A 24,772-nucleotide genomic window follows, 5' to 3' on the forward strand; every position below is an offset into this window, starting at 1 on the left:
ATCGACGCGTTGAAAAATGTTGATCAATAAATTTCTGGCGTGGCGGGCAAATGGGCGGTTCGGTGGTGTGGGCGGTTCGCTAGGGAAGTACGTTACTGTTTCGAATTAATCACTTAACTGACTCCGCAACACTCGCATCTGCGCCCTTTATCTGACAACGAACTTCACTGATATCACTCGCAACTAGTCTAATTCATACAAATTTGGAAAATGCCTGTTGAATACCGCAGGTAGGTGATTTATTTACTACTACGCTCATACGACCGGACTTAAGATTACTAATACACCGGGACTAAGATTGGGAAACTCGGGTCTGAAGGTCTCTGTTCCGATCCTAGGATGCATGTCATTCGGATGTAAGTCCATTCTGATAATAGAACGCTGCAATGAGATGCTAATTGGGTGCATGAACAAGCGTCCGACTGGGGATCATGGGTTCTCAACAAAGACGACGCCCTGCCTATTTTCAAGAAGGCATATGATCTCGGGATCACAACTGTGAGTCTGCATCTGAATGCACATTTTTTGTATGACATTTAGCGTGCTAACGCTAGGTTTAGTGGGATACCGCTAATATGTATTCGAATGGAGAATCGGAGTGTATTGTGGCCGCGGCAATCAAGGAGTACAAGATCCCGCGCGAGGAGCTCATCATCATGACGAAGTGCTACAACCCGGTTGACAAGACTAGCCATAAGCGTGTCGACGTTGATGTCTCTCAGAAGCGTCAATTCGTCAACCAGTATGGTCTTTCCCGTGCTGCCATCTTCAACCAGGTTGAGGATTCCCTTAAGCGCTTGGAAACCGACTACATCGATGTTCTCCAGATTCACCGCTACGACAAAAACGTCGAGCCCGAGGAAATCATGGGCGCACTGAATGATCTTGTTAGGTCCGGAAAGGTCAGATATATTGGTGCGAGTAGTATGTGGTGCTACGAGTTTGCCACACTTCAACATGTTGCAGAAAAGAACGGATGGGCCAAGTTCGTCTCCATGCAGGACCATTACAACCTTCTGTACCGGGAGGAAGAGCGTGAGGTCATTCCATACTGCAAGCTCACCGGCGTTGGCTTGATTCCGTGGAGTCCTTTGGCTAGAGGTCATCTGGCCCGACCGATTACCGGCACCTCTATCCGCAAGGAAGCCATGAAGTCCAATCCTGGTATCAACGAGCAAGCCACTGACCCCGCAACTGTTGAGATCATCAATCGCGTCGAAATGATCGCAAAAAAGAAGGGCTGGCTCATGAGTGATGTTGCCCTGGCTTGGGTTCTAGGCAAGGTTACAAGTCCTATTGTCGGTGTCAATAGTGAGGAGCGTCTTGAACAGATTGCTGGCGTTAATGGCAAATCGCTTACCACCGAGGAGGAAAAGTATTTGGAGGAAGTGTACGCGCCTCGCAAAATCATGGGTCATCATTAAAGAATCAATATGACACGACGAATTGTATTCTGATTCTTGGATTGCATAATTTGTTTGGATAATTTATATTCTATTTCTTTAGAGACTGTCGAAATATCGAAGTGCATCCCATCCCACCAAAGAAGACTATGTAATAACTCGAGAATAGCTCTAGTTCGTACGCTGCATTCAGGTTCCTGTCAACGACACGCAAAGATCACGGGCTAAGAGAAAATAAATATTCTAAAACATCATATTATTTTTCGAGATGCACGATCTCTGCTAGCGTGAGCCTCTTGCCGTTAATATCAGCGCCGATCCCTCCAATCGGTTCTCTTGATGCTATTAATGCCCACAATAGAATTGTACCGTAACCTGGTGATCCAGGGAAGTGCAACTTTGGCTCTGGTCCATCTCCTCCATAGAAATGTCTTCATCTTGGTCAATAAAAGGATCAAGCTCTGAAAATTTGAATTCGTGCCTTTGCTTTGAGAGTCTTGGATGTATTGCAGGGCTGCAGAAGAAGCAATTATATATAATTGCTTATTTCGGTCATATACTTTGTCAACATGTATGGAGGGCTTGGACGGACGATTCAAGTACGAATTCTCCATGCAATTAGTTGCAATATTGATAATTGTACGCGAAAATAATAGATGATTGTATACACTGCTATTTCAAACTATTTCTTAGCAACAAACAACAAATCCAAATGCATCTACAAATATAATCCCTCCAAATTCTCCTCCACCTTATTCTTCATAACTCGCTCCCTCGCACTTCGAAAGTCCTGCGCGGTGACCTTCATCCGCCGCTCCCTGAGCGCAAGCAACCCCGCTTCGGTGCAAATAGCCTTGATATCCGCGCCGGACAATTCATCTTTTGCGCCCACGAATTCCTCGAGATCGACATCGTCTCCTAGGGACATCTTGCCCGTGTGGATTTGGAAAATCTTGCGTTTTGTATTCTGATCTGGGTTCTCGAACAGGATCTTGCGGTCGATGCGGCCGGGCCGGATTAGTGCCGGGTCGAGGGTCTCAATTTTGTTCGTGGCCATAATAACTTTGACATCGCCGCGATCGTCGAAACCATCAAGCTGATTCAAAAGCTCGAGCATAGTTCTCTGAATTTCGCGTTCGCCGCCGGATGTCGACTCATAACGCTTGGTACCGATCGCGTCAATCTCATCAATGAAAACAATCGACGGCGCGTGATCGGCCGCGACCTGGAAAATTTGCCGGCAAAGACGCGGGCCGTCGCCAAGATACTTCTGGATGAGCTCACTACCGACAATACGCAAGAATGTGGCACTGGTCTGATTTGCTACGGCTTTGGCGAGAAGAGTCTTGCCGGTTCCGGGTGCCCCATAGAGGATGACACCTTTTGGCGGCTTGATACCCATTTCCTCGTACAGTTCCGGATGTGTGAGTGGCAGCTCGACTGCCTCCTTAATTTCCTGGATCTGAGCCTCCAAACCACCGATATCGGCATACGACTCGGTCGGTGCCTTATCGAGCTTCATGACAGACACCATTGGATCAGTGTCATCCTGTAGCACACCAACGACATTAACGCCTTTATGATGCAATAGCACCGAGCATCCGGGCTCCAACAGATCTTTATCCACAAAACTCATGATAGAGACATAATACTCTGGGCCGGTAGTCGACGACACAATCGCGTGATCATCGTCGATAATCTCCTCCATCGTGCCAACACCCATAGGCGTACCCCGCATATCATCAACCCTGCTTCTCTCCTCCGCGACCTTCTCGTCCGTAGGCTTCAACCGCTCTTGATTCTGCACGAACTCTTCCTCGAGCAAAAGATGATCTTTGATGCGCTCCATTTTGAGGAGTTTGAGCTTGCATCGAGTGGTCGGGTAAACTGACGGTAACTTTGTCGAGCTATCGGGACCTTTGCGTTTCTTTTTGCCTATCCGTGTAGATGGTGGTGGCTCATATTTTGGTTCTGTGCTTCGTTAGTCGCTGCTCATCATACTCGTTGGGCTCGCCATGGTGGACTTACTCTCGGGCTTCTATCCACCAGTTAGCATTCTCTGTCATCACTTGCATACGAAATACGAAACCCAAATGAAGGTAACATACCTTGTCCTTGCTCTTGTCCTTGTCGCCGTCAGGCATGCCAGGTGGCAATCCAGACTGTCCTTGTCCCTACCGCGTTGTCAGCAAGCGCATAACCTTGATTCACGGTCACAGAGAACCATACCATCGTTAAATATTACCGCTAATCCGCTACCAATGGCAAACAAGAATCTATGAATGATGAATGAAAACAATCAGCGAGTGATTGATTTTGATAATAGTCTCGGCAGAAGGAAATGATGGTCAAGTGCGGGCTAAGGTGCCGGACGGTCGAGTGCCACGTTACTAATGTCAAGATATGCTATAATGCGTATATGGCATATCTCTGTATGAGGTTTAGCGAATATGCAAACATTTTGTTTGCACATGAACTGTTGATTTTGTCGTGCTAATTAATTTTTAAAAAATCTAGAAAAATATTCAATCGTGATTGGTATAGTCTAATTCGTTGATATGTTGCTAACACTGATCGTCGGATATTGCCAGGAGTCCAGGATGGCACAGCACGAAGCACTTGACTTAACACAGCTATATCATGATTCAGCCACGCATAAAAAGATACCATATGAAGTACATTTATTAATAATCGCCGATTTAACACCAATAGCGCATGTACTTGCACAACAGTACGCAGAGCCTCACGCGCCTTCTCTCTCAATTCCAAAGGTATATGCAAATATCAAGGAGGCAATGCGACACCTTGGGCGCTATTTTAACAATTCCTCCAGTATCCTATCCTCCACGCCGTCTGCTCCAACTTTCTTGATCCCAATGCGCCGCATAACTTCAATGATGCGTTGTTGGTCGAAGCCCATGCTCTCGAATGCTTTGACGGAATCCCTGTCTATGCCGTATAACTCAAAGATGTCGGGAGACTTTGCCGGAGTGGTTGATGTCGCTGCTACACAATTAGTCATGTTAGAAAATATCGGACAATTAACAATAGCAAAAATAGTACGTACAGGCGCCACCATCTGCGCCAGCGTATACTTTCGCCCAGTATCTATCCTCGTAAGTATACGGTAATAGCAGAACTGTACAATGTACGTACCGGGCAGTGTTATCAAATCCTCTCCTATCCGCCATGTAATGCTTCGCGACCTCCGCATCCTGTGGGTTGCTAGGCTCGGGGCTTGTGAGGAGAGATTGTAATGAGATTAATGATGCTTTTAATGTGAGCACTGGTGACCAGGTATCCTTCAGACTGTAATTCACATCAGTTATTATATCTCTAAATGGGAGAAATGGATCCTACATGTCTAGACAAATAGCGCCTGTTTGTGAGGAGATATTTGGATGATAGACTTTTGTGTCGAATTTCATCCTTGGTGGTTTGAACGGATCTGCCTCAGTCAGCATCTGCCATATACAACTACAACTCCAAAGTCGTATATAAAGCAAGGAGCAGTAATAGGCAATCAAAACCTTACAATCAGACTACCCAGTCAAATTAGCGTATGCTTGTCTCCTTCACTTCACGTGCATATTTACAACATACCGGTATCTCAATATCCACCTGATAATGCCCACCCTCGTACGGCGTCCCCGGAGGCCCCTCAAAGTATCCTTTCAAATGCGATATATCCGACTCAGACACCATCTCCAGCCGTATGCCCGACTGGGGATCAGCCTGCGCATCCTGCATTTCCTTCGCGATACGCCGCGATCGAGACATCGTTGGGAGCTATACAAGTGTATCTATACAAATAATATATGCACGTAGCCAGACAGCAAGAATAGAATAACGGGAAAGGGATTGACACAAGATTGTGGACGGTACTGGTGTGCTAGGCCGGCTGAGAATACGTTTCGACTGTTCGCTTGATGCGCCCCCGGGATTCCTGGTTTTCGACCCGCGTGGCTATTCGGGCGTGGCATCCTGTGTTCATTTTCGAGGTGTTTGTACTGGATACGCGACCCCACCTCGGATCATACTATATCATACCACACAATCAAATCTATCCTATACTGCCAGTTGCAGGATTTGTATTCAAATAGTGCATACATTTTACAAACATTCATCCATAACGACAAAATCATCTAAACACAAACTCCAAAAAGTCCCGACTCCAAACAAGCACTTATCCGAAAAAAAGAACGCATAGCGAAGAAGTATGATGGGAGTAAATCAGATCTTCGTCAAACGACGCTTGCTGATATAATGCGGAATTGCATTTAGTCCGTTTTTGCCAGTAATAGGCCGCTCCTCGCGGGCTTCAACGGGAATATAATCGCGGCGACCTTTGCCGACGTAGACTTGTCGTGGACGCGAGATCTTGTTCTTGCCAGAGTCGAGTTGCTGTTTCCAGTGTGCGAGATATCCAGCTAATCGAGGAACGACAAACAAGACTGGGAAAAAGTCCAGTGGGAAGCCCATGGCTTTGTAGATCAAGCCGGACCAGTAATCGACGTTGGGAAATAATTTTCGGCTCGTAAAGTATTCATCTTTCAAAGCCGCGTCCTTGAGCGCGATGGCGACTTCGATAAGTGGTTCTCTACCGCAGACTTCGAAGACCATTTCGGCGACCTCGCGGATGACTTTACTGCGTGGGTCAGTCTCGCGATAAACGCGATGGCCGAAGCCGAAGAGAAGCTCCTTCTTCTGCTTGACACGTTCCAGAAAGTCTGGGACATTCTCGACTGATCCGATCTTGGCGAGCATGCGGATGACAGCCTCGTTGGCGCCACCGTGGAGAGGGCCATAGAGCGCGGCCGAAGCAGCGGCGACACAGGAGTACGGGTCGACGAGCGAGGAACCGACATGGACCATGGTCGAGGTAGAGCAGTTCATCTCGTGATCGGCATGAAGAACGAAGAGGATGTCGAGGGCCTTTGCCAAGCGAGGATCGGGCCGGTATGAATTTGGCTCAGCCATGTGGTCCATCATGTAGAGCAGGTTCTCTGTGTATGACAAGTCTGAGCGGGGAGGTGTGAAAGGCCGGTTTATGCGAATACGGTAGGCCATGGCAGCGACCGTGGTAGCTTTGCCGAGAATTCGCACTATTTGCTTGTTCATTAAAGGCTAGTCTGGTTAGGACATTCGCTAGGGAGTAGTAACGATTAAACTCACTTTGTTCGTAATGTACAGATCACTGCCTTGGAGCGCGGGATTTGCTTCAGGGGCAAAGGCGGACATGGCCGAGAAAGCAGAAATGAAGACGCTCATGGGGTGGGAGTCGTACCTCATCTGGCGGATCATCTGCTGCAAGTCGTCGGCAACGAAGGTATGATGCATGATTTCCCAGGACCAGAGGTCGAGCTGGGACTTTGAGGGCAGCTCGCCATAGATAAGCAAGTAGGCGGTCTCGAGGTAGGAGGATTTCTCGGCAAGCTGCTCGATGGGATATCCTCTGTGCATGAGGAAGCCCTTGTTTCCATCGATGTAAGTGATCTCGGACTGGATCATGGCCGTGTTGATGAAGGACGGGTCGAGGACGCGGAGTCCGTATGGGGTGTCATTTTCGGGACGCTCGCCGTCAGCGTAGGGGGCCTTGAGCTGAGAGAAAGCTGTTGCGGGAATTGAGTTGTTTGTGATCTCGATGTCGATGGACTTGCCCGTACGGTTGTCGATGACGGTGATGGAGTTCTTTGGTTTTAAGACGCTACGAGAGTAGTTAGTGTCTTTCACGTGAAGATTGCGTCGAAGGGGGGTTTACCTGGTGGGCACGGCCGATGCGGTTGCGATGGCCATTGTGCGGATGTTTGTGTCTGTCTGCAATAACGAGAGAGAATAGACTATAATAGCTATTTGGACCAAGGGGTGAGGAGCATGGGAACCGGGAGGTTATATAGATCGCGCATGAGGAGAGAGTTTTTTGGGCATGCCGACAGATGAGCCGAGGATATAACAGAGCATTACATTATATCCATTAACAAACAGTACGGGCGATCTTCGGCACTCTCTGCCAATATACGATGGTTCTCGGTAGATTACGCCATAGTGCCGCGAGGCATAACTCTCATAAGAGTACACATGACTCGGTGTGTATGTATATGCGTGCCGAAGTGGTGCTGAGCTGGACCTGGACCAACGGAGATTCATTGAATATCTGTGGGCAAGCACCGACGCTCCCCCGCGTCCTCTTCAACGAACCCTCGGTGCACGCTTTTCCTTCCTCGGACTGTACCCTACCCCTGACTTTTTTGGCGCTCTTACCTAACACACTGATATGAATGATAGATGATGATGAATGGAACACATTGTATTCCACACTTGGATCTCAACGGCAAAATCTTTGAAAACGACTAACGCATCATACCTGAAATCCTCCCAGCGAATGTCCTGCTGCTAAATGAAAGTCACAATCAACCGCTGGAACGCGGTTAGCACATGGCACTGGGACCACGCTCAAGAAGAGCTCTGTGGTATTTGTCGTGTAGCTTTCGAGGGCACCTGTCCTACTTGCAAGTATCCTGGCGATGATTGTCCACTAAGTAAGTTGTTGCTTCATTTCTGACAAATGATGCAGCCTGGCTATAATACTAACGTTGTATAGTAATCGGCGAATGCAAGCATGCCTTCCATATGCACTGTCTCCTCAAGTGGCTGACTACTGAATCATCGAAAGGCCTTTGTCCTATGTGTCGGCGGAAGTTTAAAACTGCGACTGACTAGATTGGTCGCTATAGTGTTGACAGTAAGGTCCTTCGTTGAGGTGTTCATTGTGTGTTTGTAATTATAGGGACTGGCATAGGTGTATAGTGGAGATTACTTGTATTATATATATTGCTTTTCATACGTGGTTTATTAAGATACTATTGCAATTAAGCTGTCGATAACAGTCTTTGTCGCGTGAATGGTGTTGATTTGAATGCGTCCGTTTGTAGCGGAGCATAACCCATAGCCATCTTCTGCATCTTACTCTACTCAAGGTTATCAATCGCCGATCGCAGTGATAGAAGCGCACACACATAACAGTAGATTAACCACGGCGTGAGTTGTAGACCTGATATATACGTTATTTGGTTGGCTTGGTGTGGTTCAGGGCCGTTTTCCAAAGAACACCAATTCCCAACTCCGACCACTAAATTTCTATTGCCGCACTCGCGTCTTGGTCAGAACCCTTCCACCTACAAACCTGGGTCGGCGCGCCGTACATTATATCGGCTAGACATTTTCTTGGTCTCTACTATATTTATTCAGCGTTACTCAGGTACGACGCACACGGGACAATGGTGGAAGTGCAACATCAAAACCTTTGTTCTCGTCTCGAGTGCAAGAATATCGCTTCTTCGTTACAATGCCCTACATGCCTCAAGCTAGGAAAAGATTCCTATTTCTGCGGCCAGGACTGTTTCAAGAAGTAAGTGGTTTGCTGCACCTACAGCTGGTTGCAGCGTTTTAGAGCTGATCTAACATGATTCAGGGCCTGGCCGACTCATAAACTAGTCCACAAAACATTACAACCAACAACGCCATATGACCCCTTCCCAACATTTCCATATACCGGCTCGCTACGTCCCGTATACCCCCTCTCCCCCATGCGTCCGCTCCCGGATTCCATCCCGCATCCAGACTACGCCAAAGACGGCATCCCACACTCTGAACAGCGACTTTTCAGAACGACAAACATCCACATCAACACGGCCGAGGAAATCGCTGCGATTCGGGAAGCCTGCAAGCTGGGCCGCAAAGTCCTCGACATAGCTGCTGCTGCCTTAACACCTGGCGTCACATCGGACTCTATCGACGCATTGGTGCACGAGACTTGTATTTCGATCGGCGCTTACCCGTCCCCACTTAATTATTACCATTTTCCTAAAAGCGTGTGTATTTCCGTCAATGAGATTATTTGCCACGGAATCCCTGATCAGCGCAAGCTTGTGGACGGGGATATCGTCAACATCGACGTCAGCATCTATTACAAGGGCGTCCATGCCGATTTGAACGAGACATACTACGTCGGTGAGAAAACCCTAGCGGACACCGATTCCGTCAGACTCGTCGAGACGACACGAGAGTGCCTCGAGAAAGCCATCGAACTCGTCAAACCAGGCATGCTGTTCCGCGAAATCGGAAACGTGATCGAAAAGCACGCAACCGCGAACGGATGCTCGGTTATTCGCACATACTGCGGACACGGGATCAATAAGCTATTCCACTGCGCGCCGAATATCCCACATTATGCGAAGAACAAGACACCCGGCGTCGCGAAACCGGGGATGACGTTTACTATTGAGCCGATGCTTGCGCTCGGCAGTTGGAAAGACAAGACGTGGCCAGATAATTGGACGTCAGCCACTGTGGACGGAAGGCGATCTGCCCAGTTCGGTAAGTGCTTGACGAACGAGACGAAGGAACCAAGTCGAGGAGAAACTAACTGAGATGATGTGTAGAACATATGCTGCTCGTCACGGAAACAGGAGTTGAGGTCTTGACTGCCAGAAACGCTGACTCGCCGGGCGGCCCCGTCCCTCGCATAAGTTAGTGTGGATTCACACTTTTGGAAAATAATTTATCGATACGGATGACCAATGTAGATAAAGCATAATGCATTGCCAAACAAGAAACCTGACAAGTAATATGACAATATATTTAACACAAACAATCCACAAATGATAGGAACTTTAAATTATAACAAAAATAATGAATGAAACGAAACACGAACTGGCTCGGGTCGATCAAGCCAACTGCACGTCACTGCTCTTTCTTACAAATCTGCGCGTGTAGTATACATAGAATGCCATGTTTCGTCGCACCGTCACACTGCAATTTATCTCTCGTCCGAAAATTACGCTTATAGGAGTATTATCATATGTTTACAAAATTGTTGACCTCGGGTCAGTCTAATCCTCTTCTCTTATGAGCGCAACAATCATGCTGTACAGGTAGAAGAAAAACATCAGGAGATGGAATCCCAGCTTGATGAAGCTCTCTTTCTTGTGTTCGTTCAACGTTCGGAAGATCTCCGTCGCGTCCAAAAGGTGGTTGTTGTTAATCACCCTGCTATTTGTTAGTCTGTATGTAGAATGAAAACAACCCGAAACATACTTGTTGATATTGTATGCGACGAGTGGCAGGTTGAGGAGGAGCGCGATCCAGTATCCGTTGATTAGGAAAAGGAAAGTGAGGAACGCTTGGACACCAGCCTCGGGCAGGATGTACTTCGACCAAATTAGCTCAGATCGTATAAGCAGAAGCAGGCAGATTACATACAGCATTAAGTCTGTTACAGAGATCGAAAACATTGATGTAATCTATAAATTGATAAGCACACGATCGGCTGAACCGATTGCAGACCAATACGCACCGCATTCTAAATAAGTGTTAGCAACTGCAGCGACAACAATGCACTAAAGTACGTACCCAAATCACTGTACATAATCGTAAAGAAAACCTGCAAAAACAGGTTGACCGCGTTCAGAATCACCGCCAGCAGATACAGCCTGTAGCCCCACTCTTGTCAGTCCCATGACAGCTGATACACCAACGATAACATACCAAGCTTCACCGGACATCGTAAACTACTATATCCTGCAGCGTTCTTCAAAACAGATCGAGTCGACGTAATCGGGAACAAGCAATGGATAATAAATCGACCTATTCAATTATAACCAACCAAATCGAATGACGAGTCCGGGCAACGAGAAATCTAGAGACCGATATTGCCCAGAACAAGTACCGACAGGGAGGCAATATGTGTTATTCAAGTCTACTAAGAGAATAGACTGCATATATTGCGGCATTGGTGCTCGTCCGTTGGGGGCCGCTCCCCGAGGACACTGACAAAGACCTTTTATCGACGTATCGCTCAATCGTGACTCGTCTACGCAATACCGCAATCGCATAAAATGAGAACAAAAAATGAAGCATACCTTCGAAATGTCGGTCAGTGAGCAGGATTAACAACAGCAGATTGTTATTGCGGGCGAAGGCGTTTTTGTGAACGAACTGGACAGAAACGTAATACACCGGGTTGAAATAGCACTGTATGCCAACAGCGCTGATCTGTGGAAGTTGAGCGAAGATACAGCCACATGTCAACTCCTCTGCGCCACAGCGGCTCCAATGCGCCACGCACCACAACTTCACATAATGTCAAATTTCACGAGATAGCAAATAGTAATTTCGACGTGAGCTCCGAATTGCTATGCCTGCGTCTGTCAAGCTAATACTGCGATCTCGGAGGTAAAAGCATAGAACAACCTACTAACTGTGGGCCTTGCGGCCGATTTATCGCCAGTGAGGAGTTCTGATTATATGAATTAATAATGGGACTGCCATCTCTCTGGCGTTCGTACACAGCGGTAAGAGTGGATTCACTGATCTGACACATTTGGACTTCCCTGACAATTCCTCATAATTGACTAGATTGCGGCTATTTCATGCGCCGCGACTGCAGTTCTTATTTACAGTATATATACCAACACAACCGTCCCATCAAGCTCAGACCCATCGCGAAGACGAAGAGCACGGCGTCGACAACCAGCCACCAACTCGAGCAGTACGCGTGGCCTCCGTCTCAGTGGCACTTCAGTACCAGGAACTGGCGAGGTTAATGGAAACGTCAGCACGAATGGGCTAGATCATCCGGATGCATGGAGTATCGGCGGCTTGTCAGGAGTCAACGGTGAGCAGACACGCCCGTCGCAGTTCGATTGGGGCGACCAGTTCAATGTGGAGGGAGCGGGCTTGCAACTTCCGCCTATGCCACCAGATGATGACTCGGAGCATTCGGACGACGAAGCGTCGTATAATTTCGCATGGGAGAATGACGACTCGCCACCCACCAGCGATGCTGAGCGGTTAATCAATCTGCTAAGCCACGTCGCAATAGAACAGAAACGGAGGAACGCATTTGTGCACCGTAAGTTATACCTATTCTGTAGCTCGGCTTACAGTCTGACGATTCTGATAGGCGGTGTGAGCTGCAATGTCTGCCGTGCAAAGTGAGTACACTGCTATATCTCTTCAGTTCCTGCCAATAACACACACAGTCCCATAAAGGGTCTCCGGTATAGATGCATACAATGCGATGATGTCGATCTCTGCGAAAAATGCGAAGCTATGGATGCTCACTTACCGACCCACATTCTATACAAAATCCGCATTCCCATCCCGGTACTATACAACCCTGATCTCACTCAGAAAGCATGCTACCCAGGTAAAGCATATTATCTCAGTAAACTACCGAAAAGCCTCTCCCAGAAGCTTGTCACATACTTTTCAAAAATTACACATTGTGAGTACATGTATGTTTCGTTGCTGAGTTAACCTCTAACTGGAGTAGTCAACCCTTTCGAAATTGAAGCACTGTACGAGCAATTCAAGAGTCTGACTGTGGTAGACTATCCAGACGATCCATATGAGATTTTTGGTGGAATCAACTACGACACATTCAAAAAGCTTACTTCGAGGCTGGGGTCAACCCCAAATTTGGTCACCAGTCGCATTTTTGCAATTTACGACACGGACCAGAACGGGATTGTTGGATTTAAGGAGTATATTCAAGGCATGAGTGCGCTTACACAAGGTACCCGTAAGGAGCGATTGCGATTTGTATTTAGGGGATATGACGTTGATGGCGACGGGTATGTGACGAAGATCAATATGCTGGACATGTTTGCTGGCTATTTTGAGCTGTCGAATGATCTTGTGAGCTTTATGCTTCGGTCAATTGAAGATGCATTTGTTGGCGTGCAGCAGGACATTGTATCTGGCCATCAACCAATATCATCCGTCTTCTCATCAGCTATACCATCTTTGACCGACCAACCACCTTCCACACAGCAACTGGACAAAGACTACGATGATGATTGGCTTACCGATAGACCTACCATGGAAGCCGACAATCTCGGATGGGACCATACATTCAATGACGCCGAGGCGGATGCAGAACTGCGGAAACTCAGCTTAAAAGCGATAGAAGATTTGGTTTCCGAAATCTTCGTTGCTGCTGCACCGATAAATCCAGAGAAGGGATTATCGTGGGAGGAGTTCAGTACGGTAGCTTTAGAACGCGCAAAGGGAATTTATATGGGGTTTTTAACATGCTGGATCGACTCGGCGACATTTTGATGAATTGTATAATTAAGAAATATGTTACATAGTTATTTAATGTTAGTAAGTTGCATTCGAATATCAAAATGGTCATGTAGGTTCCCTGACTATATATCTATACATATATTATATAGTTTTTTCTACGTCTCCGTTAAAATGCAAATGAACGCAACAAAACACCGTGCATGATGTATTACATGAAATAAATAGATTCGTAAAGGCATCGAAACTCCGTGAAATGTACTCCAAAGCAAAACAATCCAAGTATATAGTACACCATTTAGCGCAGCACTGGCTATTGGTCGTCAGCAACTGTATCTATAGCTTCTTCTTGGCCCTGACTCACTCATCTTCCTGCTCTGTATTCTTTTCTACGTCTTCAACTTCCACTTCTGCCTCATCGTCGTAAGTGTAATTCGTGTCCTCATAGCTCAACACTCTACCACCTACTCGGAGATCTTCCTCTGATACTTTGAACGACAACGACGCTCTGGCCTCCTTTAGTAGTACGTCGGACATAAATAGACAATTTGTGATACTGCCATTTACCGCCTGGGAAGCTTCCAACAAATCCTGTTCTTTCTGGACAAGCACATCCAATTCCAAGACAGCCTGGCTCACGGTGCCTTTACTCCTGACAGCAGACCGCTTACCAGAGGACGGTCTAATAGTCACATCCTCATCATCTTCGTCGCCACGGCTATTTGACTCTTCGTCCGATTCATCATCAATACCACTGTCCTCCGTTTCTGAAACGGAAAGATTGCTAACGTCAATCTCCACGCCACCGATATTATTGCGCTGAATCCACCTCTTGAGTGCTCTCAGTTCGCGACTCTGTCCCCGCATCTCACGCTCCAACGTCCGATTAATCGCTAGCAATGACGTATTGGAAATTTCCAGATCCAAGATTTTGCGATTCGTTCTTGCAGCGTCAGTCTCAACAGGCGCGGTAGGCGGGGTGTCACCGCCCGATAACTCTGCTGAATCGCCAACTGACAACGCAGAATTCTGGCTGGATGATGAATAGGTCGGGCTTGAGGGACGAAAATGCGGTGTTGGTGTAAATATAGAGGGTGTCGATGTTGAACTTCCCGAGCCTGATAAAGTCGGCCGGCGCGGCGACAGAACTTCCTCTTCACCGTTCGCGTAAACGAATTTCGATGGTGCATGGCTTGAAGTGTGTGGATTTGGAGGGCCAATAGACGTGGAAACGGCCGGTGATGACGAATGGGGTTTGGGAGTGGCTATGGAGGACCTTGTCCGCGACGTACTGATAGAAGTAGCAGTGGAGGAGGTTGACGATAAACGACTACTACTCCGCGATGGGACGCGTATGCTATGTGGAGTCTGTGCATCCAACGGCGAGCTTGTCAGACTCTTTGTTTGCTCATTAAGATAGAAAAAGTTTTTGTTATCTTGTGGAGTCTGCGCCTGTCGATAGCGTGGCGAACGGGTTGTGACGGTCGCGGGCAAATACGATATTGTTGTGTGCGAAGGCTCCCACTGAGATGCAACGAAAGCCGTAGTTAGAGACGGTGCATTGGACGGAGCAGTCGCCTGTATTTTGAGAGACCCACTCGATTGTTTGCATGATACAGCGGAAAGTCTTGGCTTGCTGGTGGTAGGCGCTGGTGCTTGACTCGCTCGCGGGGTCCGCTTGGTACTGCCTGTATTGCTGCTATACATTTATAATAGTGGTCTCATGGTTGTCCAACCATATTTGAGATCCCCAAGCTTGGCGCGTTAGATACGATAGAAAGTCACTGGGATCAAATGGTTGCTGTGCGATTATCGTAAACCACGGAGATCCAGACGAGTTTGTTTGGCCACAAACACGTCTTTGATTTAGCTTTACGAACCGCGAACTCTAGCAAGTTTCAGGGGTCTAGTTCGACACTTGGAAATGCAGGTCATAATTCCTCTAATATAACTATCTGTACTCTCGAAATTGGCCGACGAATTTAGGTAGATAGGTACGAGGTCTTTGTCTAGACCCGACTGGGAAAGGAGGTAAGTATGTCAGTAATTGTCATTCCCGAGCGTCGACCGCAAAATATCCTCTTACGGACCGATTCATGTTGATGTTACTTGGTTGTTATTTACGATTAATAGTTAGTACGCATTACCCAGACATAGCATGTAACATTGTAAACTATAGTACAATAAATTCTAAAACATATATACATCGTTAGTGAACTAAGTGAAAGCAAGTCCAAATATTTGACAAGCATCCTAAATCTTTTTCAGCCAAGTTATATGCGACCCAAATACCATGTTCACCCTGCCATTTTCATCCAAATCTTCATCCTCAACACAATCCTCGAGTACATTTCTCAGCTCCTCAAACATGTTATCTTCCGCTTGACGATCCAAATGCCAAAAGTTTGGATCCTCTTTCCACATATGCAGTACACTTCTTAAATCCACTCTCATACTGAAAGTTCGGCCGTGACTTTCTGGAGGCATCCTAAATAGACCAGATAACTCCCATAGGTGCTCCATGTTATACAATAATTTCATCCAGTTTCCATCCGAAACTGACGGAAGAAAACGCTCTCTATACTTTCCAAGCGTCTCTGCCATTCTAACTTGCCATACACCTGGCTTGATATCGGCGTCATCGGGGGCCAACTCGTCCCCAGAATTCACGGCACTTTCCATCATTGACTTGCGAACCATCTGCTTCTCAAGATCACCCAAACGGAGCTGGATTCTCATCAACGCCTGTAGAGCGAATTTTGAATTTGGGTTGGTCCGATATACCTCTCCAAATTCACTTGTGATCTGCAGCAACCGCTCATCTAATGCAGCCCGTTCGGCGTCTGAAATATTTTGCAATCTTCGTCGCAGCGTAATTTTCAGCTCCCTAAGTCTTTCCACAATTTTTGATCCTGGTGGATATTGCACCCCGGGAATCCTCTTTCCCGACCGGCTAAACCGTGGCATTATCGGGGTTTCGGGGGGCTGATAGAGCAGAGGATCATATAACCAATAGAATACTGCATAACCTCCATTCCGTAGCACACTATGTATCCACCGCAAGTGCTCTATATTAGCGAAATGATGAAAGCATGATGTAAAGCTTATAGCGTTCAATTGGTTCTCGTAAGACTGTATCTTGATTTGTTCTGTAACTCGATTGAGCATTGCTGGGCTCGGCTGCATCACATTCGAGCGGCGCTTATTACCGTAAAGGTCCACCATATGCTCAACCAAATCCCGTCCGATGTCATAATTGCCCACCTGGAGTTTCTCACTATTTGGCAATCCGGAAGTGGACAGAGCGTCAAATATTCCACGACCGCTGCCGATTTGTATATCCATTACATGACCTCTAGAGAACATGCGATCTAATATGATGGTGAAAACCGCAGGATCGTAGAACACGTCGTTGTCAGCAATATTAAATGCGATTGTCGGAGAGGTTTTGGGATCATTACTTATGGCAAGCAGAGATCTCGGAGGTTGTCGTGATTCTTCACTCTCAGATGTGCGATGAGACATGAGCACTTCGATCATCTTTCGTACAGACTGCCGATCGCTTTGCAAGGCTTTCAAGTCATCCGATACTGGTGGTCCGTTTCCATTGGTGCTACACGGCCGTACAATAGTGCCTTGTAAACGTAGTCGTCGTCGGAAATTCGAGTTGGTGAATGTTGTGGATGTCGGGGCTCGTACACATGTCCGATTAGGTACTCGGACAAAACTAAAATTCATCGCATCGAAAAGGATGACTTATGAATTTTGTTCTGCATGGAATGTGATAAGTAATTGCTTTCTATGTTTGTATCTCAATATATATAACATATATACTTTGGTGACCGTCAGACGCGAAAACTTGAAACCATAGTGCGGCTCAAATTAGTCCAAACTGAGGATCTCTACCATGATTACACGATTTTAAGGTGCATTTACTGTAAAATTGCAAATTTATACTACATACTCAGAGCATCAAAAGTACAATTCGCTCTACAATACTCCTTTCGTACTAGGCACTTCATTTCCTCCAGTCCGCGAAGTTGCCTCCTTGAGTGCAAGTGCGAGAGCCTTGAAAGCGCTTTCTGCCCGATGATGATCGTTCTCTCCACGTAAACAGTCGACATGGATTGTAATCCCCGCTCCCTGCGCAAAGCTCCTCAGGACATGAGGCAACATCTCACACGACAAGTCGCCAACCTTCTCGCGCTTCAAGCCGAGGTCTATGGTGGCATAGGGCCGAGATGACAGGTCGACGACCACACGCGACAACGCTTCATCTAGAGGAGCATACGCAGTTCCGAATCGCTTGACGCCCGCAATTTTACCAAGAGCTTGCTTGAATGCCAATCCGATTGCAATAGCGCAATCCTCGGTGGTATGGTGGTCGTCAACTAAATATTTTTTGTTAGTCTTGTTGCGGTACAAGGCCCACGACAACTCCGAAAGGTACTAAACGTGTTGACATACTGTGCAAATCGCCGTCACAATAGATACTCATACTCCATCCTGCATGCTTGGCGAGAGCGTGCAACATATGGTCGAAGAAACCGACACCGGTATTCACAACGATCTCCTGCGATTGTGACCTTTGTGTAGCATGTGAGGCTTCTCCTTTCTTATTCTCGCTTGCGCTTTCGGGCGAACCATTTGGCATGCCACTCTTTTCGGTCGCCTCACTTGTGTTGTTCTCGAATGGCGGTAACTCGCCGCCGTCAAGCGACATCTGAATTCGAATCTTGGTCTCGTTGGTGTTGCGCACGATAGCAGCTTGCCGAGCAGGATAAGACACAGCAGGAGTAGTCATTGTGCTGAAATAGTCTAAGTCTCTATATGAAATACTCGTCCGGTATGACTCCAAGAGTAATGCTTATATATTACCCGCGATGAGGATTGTAAACTTTGGCACCTGTTGTCCATCCTCCTCAGTTCTTCGACAACCTGTAGGGTTGTAACCGGCAGAAATGGACCTCCCAATTCGAGAACTTAGGGTTTTTGCTGTCCCCTACAAATTGATCCTCGGGGGGCTTCCTGAAATAATTTTTTTTGGGTTGAGCGACTGATTGCGAACTGATATGGCAACAATTGAGGTATGTTTCTATCATCAACAATACAATCACCAGGCGGATATCGTCAGGGCTTTAATGATGAGTATCAAATGCATAGTTCAACTGAATTGCAATGTTGAAGATCTATCCATCAAGTCTTTCGCTCCTATCTGACATTTTTAAGTTCTTGTCGGTTCATCCTGCGTGTATCATCTGTAGTACAAATAACTTAATAGCGAGATGCTAATATTCTTTAAGCAGGTTGCTTGCAATTACGTTAAACGAGTATTCTGTGCTTCAGGGAAACTATATGAATGTGGAGACGAAGAGAAAAGTTTGTACATCGACGGACATGTACAATATAATGATTTTATATCTTTGTATGAGCATAGTTGAGTTCAAGGGACTTGATATTTTCCTCACGAGTACGAGCAGTCGAAGTATACCGTACGGACGAACACTGCAGAGACATATTATGTAGCATCCTACTATTTATCCCTTCCAAGATCAACGCAAAAAGTGTATAATTCAATTACACGGATCAATACATGCCATTTATAATAAAAACCTCAATTATTTTAATCCACATCCTTCATCTCCGAGTCAACAGCTGGCTCTTCCACAGTTGGCTCCTCACCATCAACCTCCATACCCTCGGCTTCGCCCTCCTTCTCCGCCTTCTCTTTCTGCGCAGCAGCGAAAGCGGCGGCAGCAGCCGCCTCCTTCTCCTCCTGAATTCGTCGCTGTTCCTCGTCGCGTTTTCGCTGCTCAGCTTCACGCTTCTCCTGCTCAGCCTGGAGATATCTGCCCTTGATTACCCCACCGACGGCGTTAAGCTCATCATACTTGGCAATGTATTGTGACTTGGTGGCATCCTCGCCCTCGTCGTAAAGCCAGTCCTCGGCGGCGTCGAGCATAGTCCTGAACTTCGACTTCTCCTCTTCGCTGGCGAAGTCAGCATACCTGTCGTCGATCTTTCCGCGCATGTCGTAGATGTACTCCTCAAGAGCGTTCTTGCGGTCCTCAGTATCAGCCACATGCTTGTCATCTTCAACCATCTGGTTCTCCTTCTCGATAAGACCCTGCTTGACGGACTGGTCGAGAGCAGTGGTGCCGTGAATGATAGCAAGGGTGTCCTTTCGAACCCACTTCTTAACAGGTCGGCTTTTCGGTGGCTGCGACGATTCCTTGCCTTCTTCACCCTCCTTATTAGACTCCTCAACAGGCTCATCAACGATCTCCTCGACAGCGGTGTATGCACTATCAATAGTAACAAGGCCAGAGTGGTCGGTTCTCAGTCTGATCTTAACGGCAGGAGCGTCACCCTTCTCGGTAGGCTTAGCACCCTTAATGGTCCACTTGCCAATCCACGGGTTCAGAGCGCCGGGAAGTGTATCAGGATAGGTGTACCGAGCTTCGATATCGAAAGTATCGTCGCGGAAGAGGGTAATGATCTTAGTAGAGGGGACAACATTGCCGTGAGGGAAGACCTCTAATTCGGATAGGTCCTCGCCTTCAACAGGCTCCCACTGGAAGGTGACGGAGTACTGGTTGACATCTTCGAACTTGTAAGGTCGAACACGGAGAGTAGGGGAATGAGACGCGCAAACAAAGGCACATCCACGAGCGATGGCTTCGTCCTGGTTAAGAGTGAAAGAAAGCGGCTTGCCGACAAACTTGGAAATTGTGTCCTTGATGGCAGGGACACGGGTGCAACCACCGATGAGCTCCACAGAGTCAATTTCTTCCAGTGAAAGTTTCGACTCCTTGATAGCGGTCTCGAGAGGAACGACGAGACGATCGAGAAGGGGCTTGACCAATTCCTCCAGCTCGCTTCGGTTGAGCACGGAAGACACATCAACATCGTTCATGACAGACTCAATGTTCAATGGAGCAGTAGCATTCGCCGATAAAATCTTCTTGAGACGTTCGGTCTGAGTCAACACACGCGAGTAGGCCTTGAGGTTCTCGTGCACGTCGATCTTATATTTCTCTTTGAACTGTTTGGCGAAGAACTCGGTGAGAGCGTGATCAAACTCACGGCCGCCGAAGTGAATATCGTACGCGGACGCAAGAATCTTAAGCTCACCCTGTTTAAAAGCGACAACAGATACATTGTAAGAAGAGTGACCAATATCGACGAATACAACGTTCTTAGTCTGGCCTTCAGGGAATGTTCGGAAAACACCATAAGAGATTGCAGCTGCAGTGGTCTCATTTACTAGTCTGACTGGGTTCAAGCTAGCAATATGGCCGGCATCAATGAACGCCCTGCGCTGAGCATCGGTGTACCATCCTGGAACGGCAAGAACGACGTCTGTGACTGGCATGTTGATCTCGGCCTGCGTGATCGCTTTAATTTTCGAGAGATACATCGCCAGGAGCTGCGTCGCTGTGAATGCAGTCTGTTCTCCTTGATACCAGACCTTCACACCAACTGTGCCGTTGATGTCGACAAGCTCACCGGCAATGAACTGCCTTTCGTACTGGACTTCAGGGTCAGATAGCGAGCGACCGACGATTCGTTTCAGCGATCCGATTGTGTTTTTCAAGTTGGTGATCTCTTGAGTTTTTGCACTCTCGCCAATGAAACGATTCTTAGGGCCAAACGCAACCAGAGATCTGTTATTGAATTAGCATTGACTAGCCTAACAGTCCATGGAATGAACACATACGGAGTCGAGCGGTTCGAGACCTCGTTAACAATGACGTCTATTCCTCTATTTCTGGCAACCTATGCATAAATTTAGTATCATGTCATTATATGTTGATTATCATTAATGAATGCATACTGCAACAACGGTGTTTGCGTTACCAATATCAATGCCAACTGATCCGCTCATATTGAATGCGTTCGATATGTTTGGTTGCAAAAAAATGGGGATCTATGAATCTATGCGAGACAAAATCAAAACACCGAGAAACGCAATTGGTAAATTGTCGGGTTGTATATACACGTGTAGCTTGCTGAAATACTCGATATCTATAGGGAAGGGTAGATAAGTAGCTCTTTATGTACGGCCTGGCTTTCGAGGTATCGTGAAGATTTTATTCACGTTACCCAATTCTTGATTTTTCACAGCGTCAGCGATGCGCTGGAAATTTCTATCCCGTAACGAAGTTTGCCAATGTCTGCCATATACCACACGTTACATACGCGTTTATGGCATTAGTGCATAATTATTAGCCATTTAGAAATGCGATTCTTTAAACAGTGAAATTTGAGTATGTGGTGGCGTTAGTGCGGCGGGCAGAAACGCTGTTCTGACCCCCGACGCAAAAAGGATGCTGCAGAACACTCCCGAATCTTCCAGGGCATTCCAACGTGAGCCACGCCAGCGATTTTTTTTCCGAGATCGGCTGCAAGTGACGTTAGTACTTCCCTGTTTGGGTAATTGTTGATCAAGCTGTCTAGTCATTGTATTTATTAGATTTGCTGCATTGATACTGGGCTGATTCTCCTAATACATTCATTGTTTTGCAAGCAGCGCAGCTGACAAGACTAATACAACGCCGATCTATAAATGCCCATCAATACAGGTAAGGAATAATCTTCCATCGCACAATCCGCTTGTACTCCTTCCAGTCGTCGCCATACTTCTCGCTGCATTTAGCCTCATCTCTTGACTCACGGTGAATCAAAAGAATTGCAAAATAAAGACTGTAGTAGTACGTAATGGGAGTATTGAAACCCGTCACCGCACACCACGCAATCGACATGAGCCAGTCACCAAAGTAGTTGATGTGTCGGGAAATACCCCACCACCCACTGATGAGCAGCTTGCTCCCTGACTTCGTCTCGATGTACTTGAGATCTGTAACACTGTTAGCTTGCAATTGCATACATGCCCTGAGCAAGGAGAAATTGTAGACATACGTGCAACAGAGCGGTCCCCACTTCTGAATGCATTCTTCTGAGAGTTGGAGGACCGGAAAATGTAGTATCCGATCGCTTTCAAGGTAACAATACCAGCAATGCCTAGCCATGTCAAGTTGACAGGGTGCGTAGCCAAAAATCTGGTCTGAAGTGTATACGTGAACGGCACTAGCGCGAGATCGCCAAAGGCAAGCATGAATCCGAAGCCATCAGTCGTAACGTCTATCATGGTAAGATTCTTGGCCTCAAGAATAGAACTGTCGATTATATAGATGAACTGGAAAATGTTGGAGAGGATCATAGAGTCGGAGATATAACCGAACTTTCTGTACTGGAGATGAGCTTCCGCAACATTGATGATGGCCCATAAGAACATGCCAGGTCGCAGTTCGCAGAATAACTTAATATCGAACATGCCAATGCGGGGATTAAGCTCACGGCCAATGAACCAGTCGAAGATTGGCTTGCCGGTGTTGCCTCCATACGCGAGGATAGTCTTGGGATTACCGAATGACTTAAAGTAGACAAAGAAGGCTAACACGAAGGCTGACCCGATAGAAGCGGTGATAAGACCCAAAAGGTGATCAGCGACAAATACGAGCTCTGGAAGCTCGCCATGGGTGATAAAACCACGAGCAATCAAAATGGCAAGCACGACCAGGAAACAGTTGAGCGCTAAAAGGGCTGTTAGAGGAAGCTCATTCTTTGGCTTTCGCAACAAATTTCACTCACCGTTCATCTTGTACTTCAAGTGGCTACCATCACGCAAAGTAGTTCCGTCCAATATTCGGCCAGGGACGATATAGAACAATCCGACCAGCCCGAAGAACCATAACAGATAGCCTTCCAATGCGCAGAGGTCAATCACCTTCGCTCCAGGCACTGCGTCCAGAGCATAATACAAAACGTATATTAAAGTCGGAAGTCCAATTGTAATTCCAAGCGCTCCAGGAACGCCACTGAAATCTTCGTTAGTGGTCTTGGGATTCAGCTCTCGCCCTACTGCGAAAGCTGGAGTCTCCTGTGCGGCCAAAACCTCAGATTGGTCCAACAGTGGCTCGGAGGTCTCGACGGCAGACATGATACTGAAACAGAACTGGTAGATATCGATCGAGTAGACTCAATTGACTGCTGTGCTGTACTTATATGGAGGCGGGAGGCTGAGTACGACAATCAATATTTACTGTCGATAAAAAGCTTGTGTTCCTTAGTCGTATTCGTGTTCATCGACAGTGTCGTCGAGAATTTGGACTTTGGGTTAGGGCTAGGACTGCTCTCGGCATCCGTATTCGCCTCGTATTCGGTGACTCAAACCGATAGCACTTGCGCAGTAACCAGCTTTACACACTCAGCTTAGCTAGAGTGTATTTCGCCTTAGGCCAGACCATCTGCACAAACCGCACCCTTTGTTATTAGGGCAAAGAATATATTGAGTCCATTGCACTAGCAAACCCTTTCTCTCTACTCCACATATGCGGAGATTGCCTCGTTAGACAACGTAACAAGACGCCTTACATAACGCTTCGCACAATTCAATGCTACTTTTTGTGACCCTACAGCAGACTGTAACCATTTTTGTTCACGGCCCTGGCAAAGTATTGAGGCGGAAGTACGCCGTCCTTCCCATCAGTTAATATAACCCCATTCTCGGACTTGTAAAACCTAATCCCATCTTCTATAGCCTTCTTTATGTCGACGTATATATACACATCCGAATTCGCCCGCATTCCGCTAATGACGCCAGTTTCTCCTGGAAGTCCAGCTGCCAAGTGGATGTGATTCCGTTTCATCTTTGATAACCCTTGACCTTTTATAGCTTTATTCCATACTTCCATGTATGTTCCGTGGATCGCTACTGGACATGATTCCGGGTCTGTTATTGGTTCGAGCTCGAGATCTGTGACTGTGAACGAGTGTCCTTGATTGGCACGGATCCACCAACCGGTCGGATCATCTAGATTCGAGGTTTCTTGACCATCATGTCCTCTATGCTCTAACTTAAAACGATTCTTGGAATTCGAGTCGACAACGCGCCGAATGTCTGCGAAATTGATGCCCTTAAGCCGTGGGTGGTTCAGTAGCTGCGTGACGTTCATGTATCCGTCTTGTTGTATTGGTAACTTCTCTTTCGCGGGTCCATGTCGAAGAATATATGATAGTGACTTGCTGAGCTTGACGTCCGGTGATTCTGGGGTACGAGGCTGACGTGTACGAGAGTGAGATATAGTGTGTCGGTCCATTGTTCGTAAAAGTATAGTATATTGAGAGATCGATATTAGTGGAGTGATCCGAGAAAAGTGGCGGTAAGAGATCCTAAGCATTCACGAATATTCTTTTGCATGCGATCAACCACTGTAATT

The 24,772-nt window shown here is 46.9% G+C and overlaps 13 protein-coding genes across 13 annotated transcripts; 4 read left to right on the forward strand and 9 right to left on the reverse strand.

Annotated features, from left to right (window-relative positions):
• Window positions 1–123: 123 nt before the first annotated feature.
• Window positions 124–1,710, forward strand: V1508DRAFT_422285 (NADP-dependent oxidoreductase domain-containing protein). The gene is made up of 4 exons (XM_066941004.1): window positions 124–230; window positions 298–356; window positions 416–498; window positions 561–1,710. Exons 1-4 carry the CDS (start codon window positions 211–213, stop codon window positions 1,422–1,424), a joined length of 1,026 nt encoding a protein of 341 aa, XP_066794177.1. The 5' UTR covers window positions 124–210; the 3' UTR covers window positions 1,425–1,710.
• A 411-nt stretch (window positions 1,711–2,121) lies between these two features.
• V1508DRAFT_358308 (P-loop containing nucleoside triphosphate hydrolase protein) lies at window positions 2,122–5,183 on the reverse strand (the record flags this gene model as incomplete). Its single annotated transcript, XM_066937055.1, has 8 exons — window positions 2,122–3,374; window positions 3,432–3,441; window positions 3,512–3,577; window positions 4,267–4,409; window positions 4,471–4,511; window positions 4,560–4,712; window positions 4,764–4,855; window positions 5,007–5,183. 8 exons carry the CDS (start codon window positions 5,181–5,183, stop codon window positions 2,122–2,124), a joined length of 1,935 nt encoding a protein of 644 aa, XP_066794178.1.
• Window positions 5,184–5,466: 283 nt separating this feature from the next.
• V1508DRAFT_463323 (citrate synthase-like protein) lies at window positions 5,467–7,549 on the reverse strand. The gene is made up of 3 exons (XM_066942865.1): window positions 7,165–7,549; window positions 6,579–7,110; window positions 5,467–6,530 (listed from the first exon to the last, which is right to left on the reverse strand). Exons 1-3 carry the CDS (start codon window positions 7,197–7,199, stop codon window positions 5,637–5,639), a joined length of 1,461 nt encoding a protein of 486 aa, XP_066794179.1. The 5' UTR covers window positions 7,200–7,549; the 3' UTR covers window positions 5,467–5,636.
• Window positions 7,550–7,604: 55 nt separating this feature from the next.
• On the forward strand, window positions 7,605–8,282 carry V1508DRAFT_422299 (anaphase-promoting complex subunit 11). The gene is made up of 2 exons (XM_066941005.1): window positions 7,605–7,942; window positions 8,005–8,282. The coding sequence occupies exons 1-2, from the start codon at window positions 7,801–7,803 to the stop codon at window positions 8,121–8,123; spliced, it is 261 nt and encodes an 86-aa protein (XP_066794180.1). The 5' UTR covers window positions 7,605–7,800; the 3' UTR covers window positions 8,124–8,282.
• A 126-nt stretch (window positions 8,283–8,408) lies between these two features.
• V1508DRAFT_422302 (peptidase M24, structural domain-containing protein) lies at window positions 8,409–10,056 on the forward strand. Its single transcript, XM_066941006.1, has 3 exons — window positions 8,409–8,811; window positions 8,875–9,779; window positions 9,845–10,056. The coding sequence occupies exons 1-3, from the start codon at window positions 8,681–8,683 to the stop codon at window positions 9,934–9,936; spliced, it is 1,128 nt and encodes a 375-aa protein (XP_066794181.1). The 5' UTR covers window positions 8,409–8,680; the 3' UTR covers window positions 9,937–10,056.
• On the reverse strand, window positions 9,981–11,464 carry V1508DRAFT_422304 (cornichon). The gene is made up of 7 exons (XM_066941007.1): window positions 11,325–11,464; window positions 10,950–11,131; window positions 10,815–10,894; window positions 10,759–10,764; window positions 10,665–10,705; window positions 10,500–10,612; window positions 9,981–10,451 (listed from the first exon to the last, which is right to left on the reverse strand). Exons 2-7 carry the CDS (start codon window positions 10,964–10,966, stop codon window positions 10,295–10,297), a joined length of 414 nt encoding a protein of 137 aa, XP_066794182.1. The 5' UTR covers window positions 10,967–11,131; window positions 11,325–11,464; the 3' UTR covers window positions 9,981–10,294.
• A 255-nt stretch (window positions 11,465–11,719) lies between these two features.
• On the forward strand, window positions 11,720–13,726 carry V1508DRAFT_450097 (uncharacterized protein; the record flags this gene model as incomplete). The annotated part of the gene is made up of 5 exons (XM_066942481.1): window positions 11,720–11,755; window positions 11,820–12,315; window positions 12,367–12,397; window positions 12,446–12,690; window positions 12,739–13,726. 5 exons carry the CDS (start codon window positions 11,720–11,722, stop codon window positions 13,524–13,526), a joined length of 1,596 nt encoding a protein of 531 aa, XP_066794183.1. The 3' UTR covers window positions 13,527–13,726.
• V1508DRAFT_463327 (uncharacterized protein) lies at window positions 13,555–15,350 on the reverse strand. Its single transcript, XM_066942866.1, has 2 exons — window positions 13,855–15,350; window positions 13,555–13,803 (listed from the first exon to the last, which is right to left on the reverse strand). Exons 1-2 carry the CDS (start codon window positions 15,195–15,197, stop codon window positions 13,635–13,637), a joined length of 1,512 nt encoding a protein of 503 aa, XP_066794184.1. The 5' UTR covers window positions 15,198–15,350; the 3' UTR covers window positions 13,555–13,634.
• A 286-nt stretch (window positions 15,351–15,636) lies between these two features.
• On the reverse strand, window positions 15,637–17,329 carry V1508DRAFT_422313 (uncharacterized protein). The gene has a single exon (XM_066941008.1). It carries the CDS (start codon window positions 17,226–17,228, stop codon window positions 15,744–15,746), a length of 1,485 nt encoding a protein of 494 aa, XP_066794185.1. The 5' UTR covers window positions 17,229–17,329; the 3' UTR covers window positions 15,637–15,743.
• On the reverse strand, window positions 17,330–18,423 carry V1508DRAFT_463329 (Imidazoleglycerol-phosphate dehydratase-domain-containing protein). Its single transcript, XM_066942867.1, has 2 exons — window positions 17,958–18,423; window positions 17,330–17,881 (listed from the first exon to the last, which is right to left on the reverse strand). Exons 1-2 carry the CDS (start codon window positions 18,292–18,294, stop codon window positions 17,481–17,483), a joined length of 738 nt encoding a protein of 245 aa, XP_066794186.1. The 5' UTR covers window positions 18,295–18,423; the 3' UTR covers window positions 17,330–17,480.
• A 510-nt stretch (window positions 18,424–18,933) lies between these two features.
• Window positions 18,934–21,592, reverse strand: V1508DRAFT_422317 (heat shock protein 70 family). The gene is made up of 3 exons (XM_066941009.1): window positions 21,328–21,592; window positions 21,211–21,269; window positions 18,934–21,157 (listed from the first exon to the last, which is right to left on the reverse strand). The coding sequence occupies exons 1-3, from the start codon at window positions 21,376–21,378 to the stop codon at window positions 19,114–19,116; spliced, it is 2,154 nt and encodes a 717-aa protein (XP_066794187.1). The 5' UTR covers window positions 21,379–21,592; the 3' UTR covers window positions 18,934–19,113.
• A 474-nt stretch (window positions 21,593–22,066) lies between these two features.
• Window positions 22,067–23,493, reverse strand: V1508DRAFT_358317 (ergosterol biosynthesis ERG4/ERG24; the record flags this gene model as incomplete). The annotated part of the gene is made up of 3 exons (XM_066937056.1): window positions 22,067–22,350; window positions 22,413–23,087; window positions 23,145–23,493. 3 exons carry the CDS (start codon window positions 23,491–23,493, stop codon window positions 22,067–22,069), a joined length of 1,308 nt encoding a protein of 435 aa, XP_066794188.1.
• A 472-nt stretch (window positions 23,494–23,965) lies between these two features.
• Window positions 23,966–24,652, reverse strand: V1508DRAFT_434100 (phosphotransferase KptA/Tpt1; the record flags this gene model as incomplete). The annotated part of the gene is made up of 1 exon (XM_066942008.1): window positions 23,966–24,652. One exon carries the CDS (start codon window positions 24,650–24,652, stop codon window positions 23,966–23,968), a length of 687 nt encoding a protein of 228 aa, XP_066794189.1.
• Between the last annotated feature and the right edge of the window lie 120 nt (window positions 24,653–24,772).

Source organism: Lipomyces doorenjongii (assembly GCF_038497915.1).
Source record: "Lipomyces doorenjongii strain NRRL Y-27504 unplaced genomic scaffold V1508scaffold_49, whole genome shotgun sequence".
Taxonomy (NCBI): domain Eukaryota; kingdom Fungi; phylum Ascomycota; class Lipomycetes; order Lipomycetales; family Lipomycetaceae; genus Lipomyces; species Lipomyces doorenjongii.